An 11,756-nucleotide genomic window follows, 5' to 3' on the forward strand; every position below is an offset into this window, starting at 1 on the left:
GTCAAGCACATTGCTGTCCCGGACAACACACAGCAGCATTTCATACTGTAATTGGCAGCTTCGTTTTAAAAGATTGGTAGGAATTAGTTTTTTTGTGTAACTGGTGTTTGTTATGACAACCCAAACGTCACCATTTACATTTAGGGCATTTATCACACGCCCTTATCCAGAGCGACTTACAGCCAGTAGTTACAGGGACAGTCTCCCTGGAGCAACTAAGGCTTAAGTGTCCTGCTCAGGGACACAATGGTATTAAGTGGGGTTTGAACCTGGGTCTTCTGGTTCATAGGCGAGTGTGTTACTCACTAGGCTACTACCACCCTATCACCAGCCATTATTAAAAAAAAAATAGATAAAGATAGATGAACAATAGAACAATAGATGAACCTGGTAAATCCAAGAAAATTCCGAGCTTAGCTTTAGGATCCGGGTCTTAGTTGGGTCTCCGTACGTACATGCCCGGCGGGCAGAGGGAGAGCGGTGACTCAGAACTACCAGGATGCATCGCGCGCTGCCACCGGGCCCGGTGGGCGGGGCTCGACGGGGAGGCGTGGTCACGGCGCATGACCTGCTCTAGATCCGCGCCCAAGTCTTCATTGAAAAGCGCTCATCCGTCGTCGCGGACGGTGTCCTCCTCTAAAAGCAGACAGAGAAAAAAGAACGAGAGAAACCATCACCGCAAGACTCATGGCGAATTACATCCACGTGCCCGACGGCGCCCCGCTCGTCCCCAAGTTCGACGTCACGGTGAACGAGCAAGATTACCGAGGCGGCGCGCTGCAGCTGATCAAGGAGCTGAGACCCCACTGGAAGCCGTCGGAGGTCAAAATGAAGGTAATCGCTCGACGCGTCGCCTTCCCCCGCACATTTGGCGGAGGATCGCGCCCCTTCCGCGGGGAGCCCGAATGTCGGGGTCGCGCCGTTTTGTCGTCGCCTTCTTGTTCCTGCTCCAGTGCAAAGCTGCGTCACAAGCTGCGGCCGAGCAGCCCCTTGTCACGCCACCTAACCAGACACTCCTCCGCGCCTCCGGCCACCGCCTCTAATCTATAGAAATAGATCTGAACACAAAAAATGTATTTATACGCACATATTTTATTAATCATCACGTTGCACGGTGTGTGTATGTGTGTGTGTGTGTGTGGGTGGGGGGGGTCCTAGGCCCCCCTGTTAAAAATTCACAGCATGCAGTGCTCAGGTGGTTGACCGTAAACCGGTTCGTAGCCGTACGAGCCAGCAGACCGTTCGAATGAGTGAGCAGGAAGTTCCTCCTGTCCGCCTCTGCAGGAGAGGGGACCCGCACTCGCTGCCAGGGCCCCGAACTGGGTGCCACTATGTCCCCCCTGCCCGTGCTGTTGGGTTCTTGTGAGCAGGCAAATCAGGCCCATTGGACGTATGTGGCGGTGGCACGAAGGTGGATTTGAATCCCGCTGGATTTGAAGTCGCTGGCTTGGGAAGTTCTCTCGCCCAAAGCCGAACATCCGCCAGCGGCGTAAGAATTGGCAAGTGCTTGCCTTGCGGAAACCCCTGTGTAAATATTTTGAGCGGATGTGTGTTGGTTCAGGGAAAAAGCCACGGACCTGCATGGCCTCGTTGCTGAATTGCAAAGGTTTGTTTCTGCACGAAACACAGCGGCATGTAGGGGTGTGTCCGGCCTGCGCCACCAGTTTTGAGAGAGGCGTGGTTCACCTTGTCCTTGTTTATCCATCGGTGCCGGCAGCAACTGTGGCCTCAGGGGTGAAAAAAAAAAAAAAAAAACGGAAAAAGATCATGAAAATAAAATTCCTCGCATACCGTGCGGCGCCCACGATTCAGGGCTGGAATGCCAGGCCTTTCGCTGTAATGTGGGCACCATGTTGCCGTGGTGCATTGTATTTGTCCAGGGTGGCATTTGCTGTCGCGCCACTGTCTTTGACTCCTTCCTGCTCAGGGCGGTGGTGTGGAAGGATCTAGGCCATAGACTGTGATGTCACGCAGGGATTGGTTATCGAGTCGGGAGGGTAATCTGCAATTGATGGGATTAAACCCGACTTGTCTGTCTGTCTTTTTATTTCAGCCCTTCACTGATGGAATAACCAACAAGCTCATTGGTTGCTACGTGGGGCCGGTAATGGAGGACGTGGTGCTGGTGCGTGTCTATGGCAACAAAACCGAGCTCTTCGTGGACCGGGAGAACGAGGTGAAAAGCTTCCGGGTTCTGCAGGCTCATCGTTGCGCGCCACGCCTCTACTGCACCTTCAACAACGGCCTTTGCTACGAGTTCCTCCAGGGCACCGCCCTGGAACCCGAGCACATCCGCAACCCCGCTATCTTTGGGTACGAATCGTGCAGATCCTCCCCTGTACCTGTTGATACAAGTCAGACCCGTGTTCAGGACTCCCCCACCCTGGCACACGCCCAGTTTTAACACCGGATCTCAAATTACAGGCCATTTAACTCAAAAGTTAACACACTGATCCGTAGAAATATGATGCCGAGTCCGGAAAGGAACTTTTTTTTTTTCTCTCTCTAATCTGTGCTGTTCCGCAGGCTAATTGCCAAGCAACTGGCTAAATACCACGCCATCCACGCACACAATGGGTGGGTGCCCCAGTCGGACCTGTGGCTGAAGATGGGAAAGTACTTCTCACTAGTGCCCACCCACTTCCAGGACCCCGTCCAGAACAGAAGGTAAACTATCTTAACTTAAAAACCACGAGCCGGCGTTTTACTTTCGCGCATGAACTCGCTGCGACGCTTTTGTACATTCTTCATTCTCCAGTACCGAGGCGAAAGCGGCGAGTGTTTATCGCTCCCGCATTCCCGCATTGCGCAACGTAATTTAATAGAGCGGAGCGTTTCCAAAATACACAGCCTTTGTAGCGAAGGCCGCCCCCCTCCCTGGAACAGTATAGATTCCATCCTGTCCTCTCACGGGTGCGGCACATATGTAAAACGTGCCTTGGACTGGTTTTGAAGGAGCGGGGAGAGGTGTGCGGCAGCCAATAAAATGACAGGAATTCTGTGATCTAAAGCACATTCCCCGTTAACCGAAAGAAGGACTTCACCAAGGCATGCGCTCTTCTGGACTTGGCTGCGGTTTTTCTTTCTTAATTCTAAATCCGGATTGAATTCTTTATTCGTTCTGACAAGTCATTAAACTTTTAAAAAAAAAATTAGCTGCCCTATTCAAATGATACTAAACAAATCACCGCACAACTTGGCATGTATGCAAAATGGCATTTTGGCAAATTCTGTGAACTCAATGAACAAGATATTTCATTTGGTTTACACAGTGTCAGCTTTTACAATTGGCCTGCAGTAGTAGATTGCCATCAGAGGAACCAGGTTAGATTGGAGAAACAGAAGCTTAACATCCTGACCTAGAGACTCACAAAAACACAAGCCGAGATAAGAACAATCTGGCCCATTATCACAAAGCAATTATTAATATTATTTTTCCAGAAGTAGAGTTGAACAAAGACGTTTAGTGTACACCCCTAGATAACCTGACTCAGGTCGATGTTTCCTTATATACAGACATGATGTGGAGTGTTAATATTTGTCATTAGCACCGGAGCTGTGTCGGCTCAAGCAATTTGTACAAAAATAAACCTACTAGAGTTGGATCAGTCACACGTATGAATAAACGATTGGTTTGAAGAAGAAAAAATTTTTTTAGAAGAGCGTCAGCATGTGGTTAATAAATTAGAGGGTAGCACACTGCAAAACTGGTTACGCCCACAGGCCAAGTTGACAGTTGAGGATCTTCTTGAATATCCAGTTTTTTTACTTTTTTTTTTTTTTTTGGAACGCTTCATACCCTGTGGCATCCATCAGAAACCGATCTCAACACTGCTGAATTGACCTATATTCTTTTTTGGCCTGTGTCAGCGCACGTATCACTGATGAGACGAAACTAAATGGAATGGAAAGGGCTTCACTGCCTATCCGGAAGTCTCTAGTATCTTGTGCACTGGATTTATTTGATGGTAAATAAAGGGGAGGATGTTGCCCATTAAAGCTTCATATTTTTTTTTTTAAAGAAGGCAGGTGCAGGAATGAGACAAACAGAGGCCTCGCCTAAAACTATGCAAATATAAAGCAAATTACTTTGGATAGTGACCACTCAGGGGTCATGGTGATGTAACAACCAAGTCTACATACAAATTGGGTCAGCTGATTCAAGCATTCCACGTGACCTGTAATGTCACTTTGTGGCGCTCGAGAGGAAATGTATCTATAAGAGGAGGAGGAAAGATGCTCTGGATATGAACATCCGGCAACTGAATAACTAAAATGTTTAGTACTGAGCTGAATGTATAGGGAATGCCAAGCCCTTTCGTTTTGCCTAACGTCAATGTATTTTACATACATCCATAATAGAAAATGTCTTAACGGAGAGAAAAATGAAAAAGCGTCAGACATAAATACATCGATGAATGAACTAACTGGTTGATAGATTTTCAGTGTTATAATGAAGCAGCACTATGCGGACGTACAAGGAAATAGTAACAGTTTGCAAGGCCCCCAGGTCTATGGACGAAACAGGAGATGTTAGTGTTGTAACACTTAAATCACATTCGTATCGAGTATATTTGATATATCGGCCACCCCTAGCTAGCATGTTTTTCTTTTAAAGCATTTGAACAGCAGTGGGCACTCAGTCACGTACAAAGACTTGCATTATGCATTCAAGGCTGTGTGTGAAGACAAGGTGGAAGATTAACATGAGACTAACGGAACTGTGGAAAAATTAAGCCTTCACTCGCTGGAGGAGAACGGTAGAGTACACAGTTGTTGCAAAAGAAAGAGTGAAGTGGAGTTGTTCTTCAGAGGCCCATAAACCTGGCCCTGGGGGGGGAGTGGAAAAATTTTAAGGGCATGATATTCACTGTAAAGGTGTGTGTGTGTACAGGTGAAACACTGCCGACATACACCAAACGATACTCGCCTTGCAGTAAAACGGTGATCAAGTTGAATAAACCAGATACACAAGTATAAATGTATATTTCTTCTAATTTTCCTTTCTAAACTACTTACCTGGTCTTAAATAGTGGACTGTAAAACTAAAAATCTTTAAATGTCATACCATGGACCTGTTATTGCTATATTATGACTTCCAGTCTGAATTCACCAAGGCGGGAACCCGAGAAATGATGTTAGCGTTTTGTTTTCCTCAGGCTGAGCAGGGAGGTGCCCAGCTCAAGGCAACTTCGGGAGGAGATGGTCTGGCTGAAGCAGAGTCTGTCCGACCTGGGCTCGCCCGTGGTGCTGTGTCACAATGACCTGCTTTGTAAGAACATCATCTACAACCAGGCAGGAGGTGAGTGTCGTCCGGCCGCGGCTGCCTAACCCACTGTGCCTGCCTTACACACTGCCTCAGGTAGGCTTGGCTTTTTAGAGTTTACCCCCCCTTTTCAACGCATGAGTGTGAGCTTCCATCCCACTTGCCATGCTGTACAGGTTGTACCATTTTTTCATTTGTGGGGGTGGAACATGGTGTTTTCCCAGCATCGTGTAAAATAACATATCCACTAGCTGTAACGAGGGAATGTGTGTGTGAGAGTGTGTGTTTCATGCTGATATTTTGGGAATCACCTTCCCCATCTTCACATTCTGAATGATGTTTTTTGTTAAGAATGATTTTTGTGCTCATAACCTCATGATACTGATGAATTGAGATGCCAAGCACACTGGGTCTTTGTAGTGGACAGGCCACAATGGCTGGTGGTTGTTCCGGGTGGTGGGTTGGCTGGGTTTTAAGAGAGACTAAGGGGAGCAGGATATTCCTCCCTTGTGTGGGGGGGGGGCGGGGTTTCATGTGTTGGGGATGGGGTGGGAGGGGGGGTTCTCACAGCTCCTTGATTCTCTCTCCTAGGGGTTGTCTGCGGCCTCTGCCGGGGGAGAGATTTGGAACTGCAGTGAGCAGCCGTGTCGGTCCCCGTTCACACTTGTTCTCCAGTGCAGATCTATTCGAGAACTGCAGCGTAGTGCCGTGACTGAAAGAAAATAGAAAATCTATATGTATACACAGATTCTGAACGGAAGCGGAAGTGGCTTTCTGGCCCCAGAATTGTGCGAGACCGTCCTGGAGATGAGCTTTCCTGAAGTTTCAAGTGGACGCTTCCTCATACAAATAAAAGACGTACAGAGCAGAGTAGCCTTGCTTTGGCCTTTGTAATGTTATTTTTTTTTTTAAGCTGACAGCCTCACCCATTACCTTTTTAACTATTATTTTAAAAATATAAGCATTAAAATATGATTTTTAGGAAAAAAAAAACTGAGCTGGAAGCAGCTGCTTCAGTTGCACACAGGAAACCGCTCAGCTCATGTGCACACTGGCAGTCTACCGGCCTCTCATTGGCTGCTCCGCGGACCAATGGGACGGCCAGTTTGCAGAGGGTGTGCGCTGTGTGAAGAGGCCATGAATAGGAAGCCGGAGCGGGTGGGGGGGGAGATTGTCTGCAGTGAAGGCTGTGTGTGTTCTGTGACAGATGTGAGTGTTGCCCCAAAATCCTCTTCATCTGCTGCACAGGGCTATAGCCACTGACTGGAGGTGTTCTGTTGTGTCCCGCTAGGACCACACCGGGCCCGGTAACCACCTCACGTGTCTCTCTATGTAGACCATCACTACTTTAAACTAAAGTCCCAAAAAGAAACACTTACTAAAGCTGCTCTACACTGGGAATGTAAGGCAATGTAAGGTAGTAAAAGTGGCCTTTAGCTGACCACATATGTATTTAAGTAATGGGAGACAAATTTTTGGACCAAAAAAAAGGAGTAAGGCTTTGTATTGTGACGTCATCTCTCACGCCATGTCACGAGAACGCTGTGCGTATGTCATTGCTTTGCGCTGCCGCTAGAGGGAGCCGTCGCTCCACTCTGCTCTCTCCATCTGCATGAGGCTTTTATCCTGTTTTCTTCCCTTCACTGTTTTTCTCTGGATGCATGTTAATATAAGCATGAAAACTATATATTATTTGAAATTCTAACACATAAAAAGAGTGTTAGTGTGTTTTCCTTCGGCAGGCAGTTTTGTAAAGCCAGTTTTCTTCTCCGCTCCTTTCTCACCCTGTCTCACTCTGTCTTAAGACATCACATGGTAACCACCTGACTTCTACATAATAGTATTTTTTTTGCTACGGAATACATTTAAATAGAAAATTGGATCAATTCTGCTGGTGCAACAAATTCACAGACCTTCTTCCCTCACCACCCCCCCCAGCCCCTAACAACCCCGCAAACGTAACCATGCATGCTGTGTGCCTTTCTGTGCCTGTGACCAATCTGTCCATTAAACCTGTTATATGGTCTGTTAACTGCACTTACCGTCTATCAGAATGCAAACCCTTACTCCTTACCCTCAAAAGTAAATAAATAAATCTGGTTAGTCCATGTATTACCAGACTGGGTTGGGTAAATGTTAGCTTTGTAATATTAGCGCTGTAAATATTATAGGCAGCGCAGTGTATGGCGTTCAGTTGCCTTAATTTTTTCTAAACAAATGTATTCTCTTACCCTGTCCAGGTAATGTAAAGTTTATTGACTACGAATATGCTGGCTACAATTACCAAGCCTATGACATTGGGAACCATTTCAATGAATTTGCAGGTAATTAAAATCGATCCAATGTCTTTGTTCAGCCTGTTTGACTATACGTTTTTTAAAAATGATTTTATCACAAGGCTTTATTATGGTACAACTTAATTGCGAAATGTAGTAAGTTGCTTGTGTTGATTCTCATTCTTAGTGGTGTATGTCTAAATAATCCATTTTTATGGTTTGCAGGGTTGAGTGATGTGGACTACAGTTTCTATCCAGACCGGACTCTGCAGCTGCAGTGGCTGAGGGCCTACCTGGAGGCCTACAAGGAGCACAAGGGCCAGGGGACAGAGGTGTCTGACACTGAGGTGGAAGTCCTCTATGTCCAAGTCAATCGCTTCGCTCTGGTGAGGACATGAACAATCACTCCACCGACTTGACTGGACCCAGGGTAGTGGTGATGGAGGTGGCCAGGTTTAAAAAATGTGTTTTAATAAATCCACCTCTACTTTTTCCATTATTGATTCATTAGAAATGACAGCCAAGGCATGCACGCCACACAGATATAAAATCCAGATGCGTTTAAAGACGTGTCCCTTGGGTCTCATTCCAACTACATTACTTGAATCTAAATGAGAAGTGTTTTAAATGAAGTATTTTTATATCTAAGTGGCCAGCTATGCAAACCTCTATTTTTTCTGCTTCAAAGATTCCAAAAATGATAAGATTTTTTGTTAATTTCAGACTGTTCCTTACTCTTACTTGTGTCTGACTGACCTCATGAAGTAAGAATTGACCACTCCTCGTGACCAGTTCTCTCTTTTATTAAGAGCTTGCTCTGGATAAAACAGCTTTTTTCACATTTTGAAGTACTCCAGACAGGAGGGGTCAGGACTGAGTTCGGTGGTGAGAATGAATCGCAGCCTTTAGCAAAAGCACAGGAACAGAAGACTGCTTCAATAAATGCCTTCCACTTCACTTTGAGTTATTTGCCCTTGAAAAATTAAGATTCAATTGAAATGATTCCACTGTAACTCTTAGTCTTGATATTCGATTCTCCTCTTTCCATCCTCTTTTATTTAAAAATATTCTTATAAAACATGAATGCCTTTCTCTCGTAATAAAGAAGTAGCACCGAAAGCTCCCATCACACAGAGCCTTTAGATGACATGTGAACACCACCAATATTAGTATATTGGTGGTGTTCACCACCAAGTATGTATATTTTCATTTATTTTTAACACTAAGTCAGTTTAAGATTAGGATATTTTTTTAAGGCTGCTGGCAATGTTATGGCATTCACTATATATATATATATATATATATGTATATGTATGTATGTGTGTGTGTATTAATTCATATTTTAACGAAACAATTATCAAAATTGCTGTTACTCCCGCTGATCGAAATGATCACCAAAATGTATAACAGTGAACATGATTTTCAGCATTTTATTTTAAGTCTGTGACTTTGGTTTTGTGCAATTGTTTATTGGGGGAAAAAAGGAAAGTAACGTTATGCACAAGTATATTCAAGTTCTCTTTTGACTGAAAGACGTTCAAGAATATTTAGCAACCAGACAAGTGGGTCTAAAATTTCACACTGCACCTGTTTGAGGGACGTTTTTTTTAAAGTCTCTGTTCTCCTCTGATCTTATAGGCATCTCACTTCTTCTGGGGACTTTGGGCCCTGATTCAAGCTCAATACTCAACCATTGATTTTGACTTCCTGGGGTAAAATTCTCTCTTAAATTGCTTCTCTTTATGCGTGTGACTACATTGATAATTTCTAAAAAAGTCAATCTTTCAGCTGGTTTACTATGTTAATCTTTCACCGTGTTTTGTTTCAAGGTATGCAGTTCTTCGCTTCAGCCAGTATTTCAAGATGAAGCCCGAGGTCACAGCACTAAACTTTCCAGAATAAGAGAACGCCCTCTGGTGGCTCGAAATATTATTTTTAAGAGTATGGCTCCCCTTGGTGGACATCTCTAAAAATGTTCTCATACCAAACTCATTCAGTCAAGCCTACCACAGCTTCTCTCATGCAAAAGCCATTTACTGCTCTCAACTCACTGACTAAAGGAAAAGAAAACTGTTACAGGGACCCAAAACCCCCCCAAACACCAATACGGCTCTATTACAGCCAGCCCTGGTGCACTCATCTCATACTGACTCTCCGGCTGACCTCTTAACCTGGGGTTGATGTTTTTGGGCAAGCCCTGGACCAGCGAGTGTCACACTCTCCCAGTTGAACCAGTTCACCTCCCTCTCGCCCGACTGTTTGCCCCGCATTTAAATAGATAGAAAATAATCGAGTGATGTAGCACAATCCGGGGTATTGGTGACGAGTGCTGGTAATTACTGTCTAGCTTTCTTCATGTTTACACAGAGTCTTTGCAAGGAGATGGTCACACGAATGTCTACAACCTTTTACTGTATCTGTGGCATCAAAGCTGAGTTACTGTTGAATTGCGTGAAAGGCATGAACTAATATATTTCATTTTTTTTTTTTTTTTTGTCCAGCACAGTTGAGGTGAGATGTTGTTCAGGGACCATTAGCTTTCAATAGCGCTTTTGTTTCTGATTAATGACACCAACCCGACAGTCATTGTGATCAATAGCAAGCGTCCACAGTTCTTTGCGTTCAGTCTCCTTGTTTTGCCGCCTCTTTTTAACGTGGTGCTGGCATGAAGTTTTGTAGGAATGTCGTGTAGAGAATAAGGTGACTCGAGGGTTGACCCTACACCAAAGTGCTGAACCTGTTGCGTGTACATACTGCACTGTTGTATTTTTCCACCTAGTCTTTTTAAGGGGGGTGGGGGGGCTTTTTTTTTTATACCTTGTATTTAATTGGAAATGTTTCAGAGGTCTGTGCAAGTGTGTAGGTGTGTCTGGTGAAACATTAACTGTAATGGATTTAATGCTCAGTTTGGTTGCCTTATAAAACCTTTTTTTCTTTCTTTATTTAAACACCAATTTATTTGAATATTGATCATTATGATTTCAATTAGTGAATCTGTCTCTATATTTGAGCCTTAACTAAATTATTTTTTTGAGCACTGAAATCTGTGTTCATGAAGGGATATATATATATATTTTTTATATTATTATTATTTTTATTAGAGTTTTGAATGAACCTACTAATTAATAAAAATTAATTCACTACCATTTATTTTGTTGTAAGGGGACTTTTTTTTTTTTTTTTTTTTCTCTTTTCAATCCCATGCCCTATCATTAAAAAAAAAAATTGTCATGAAGCTAAATATCATGATCATTTAAAGGCCACATGACTTTTCAGTCTGCAATGGCTGTTTGTAACGATGGATTGCAGTGAACACTGCGATTTAAAATGAAGTGTACCCCATATCTACTGCTCGCCGTCATGTTTGTGCCCATGTGACCTCCTAGGCCAACTGCCTCATTTAGCCAAACGCGCACAAGGCAGATGGTTGTCTCTCATCCTCCTGACATTGACAGCACCAAGTGTACATTTCTGACCTCTTAATCTTACAGCATGCTTCATTTTTTAAAATGACTATGTTAGACTGCAATCTGTGTGTTCTCAATTTTCTGTACTGTACTCACGATGAATGCCGTAACAATGCTACAGAGCAGCAGTAAGGTACGCACTTTAAACCCGTCCTGGGCATGTTCTGAAAGTAAACAAACACAAAAAACATAGGGAGCTGATGTTGTGCAGAGTGCCCAGTATTGCAGAACTTTTACATTTTACATCATTTTTCATCATTCCACTGTGAATGCTGAGGAGCGCTGTTCATTGAAAGTTATCCCAATGGAATTTCATTCCCATTTGGAAAGACATGATAAAATCCTGCGGTAGCTATAGTATATATGTGTATATGTACATTGAAAATTAAAAAAAAAAAAAAATTTTAAAAAGAAAAATGTGAATAACTGTACATAGAAGTTTCATTCTTTTTCTAAATAATACTGTCAAGGTATCTGGAGTTCCTAAAACTGTGAAATAATGTTTCTTTGAAATTCTGTATTCAAGTGACCAGAATGGAAATAAAGAAATCTTACTTAACATTTCTAGTCTTGCTTTTTCTTAACCCATTATTAACCTGTGCAGCTTTCTGTCTGTGTGGCAGATTTGTAATGTAATAATGTGTAAATAATGGGGGGATTCAATTGAAAGAGACGTCAAAAAATATATATATATTTTGGTTGAGCATGATTATTAGAACAGCTCTGCTGTTCAGCATCTGTAATTTA

At 43.6% G+C, this 11,756-nt stretch overlaps 1 protein-coding gene across 1 annotated transcript; it reads left to right on the plus strand.

Annotated features, from left to right (window-relative positions):
- The first annotated feature begins 547 nt into the window (after positions 1 to 547).
- etnk1 (ethanolamine kinase 1) lies at positions 548 to 11,437 on the plus strand. Its single transcript, XM_028954835.1, has 8 exons — positions 548 to 834; positions 2,054 to 2,313; positions 2,527 to 2,667; positions 5,160 to 5,302; positions 7,507 to 7,590; positions 7,768 to 7,928; positions 9,181 to 9,254; positions 9,372 to 11,437. The coding sequence occupies exons 1-8, from the start codon at positions 688 to 690 to the stop codon at positions 9,442 to 9,444; spliced, it is 1,083 nt and encodes a 360-aa protein (XP_028810668.1). The 5' UTR covers positions 548 to 687; the 3' UTR covers positions 9,445 to 11,437.
- Positions 11,438 to 11,756: the final 319 nt, after the last annotated feature.

Source organism: Denticeps clupeoides, chromosome 15 (assembly GCF_900700375.1).
Source record: "Denticeps clupeoides chromosome 15, fDenClu1.1, whole genome shotgun sequence".
In the NCBI taxonomy this organism is placed as follows: domain Eukaryota; kingdom Metazoa; phylum Chordata; class Actinopteri; order Clupeiformes; family Denticipitidae; genus Denticeps; species Denticeps clupeoides.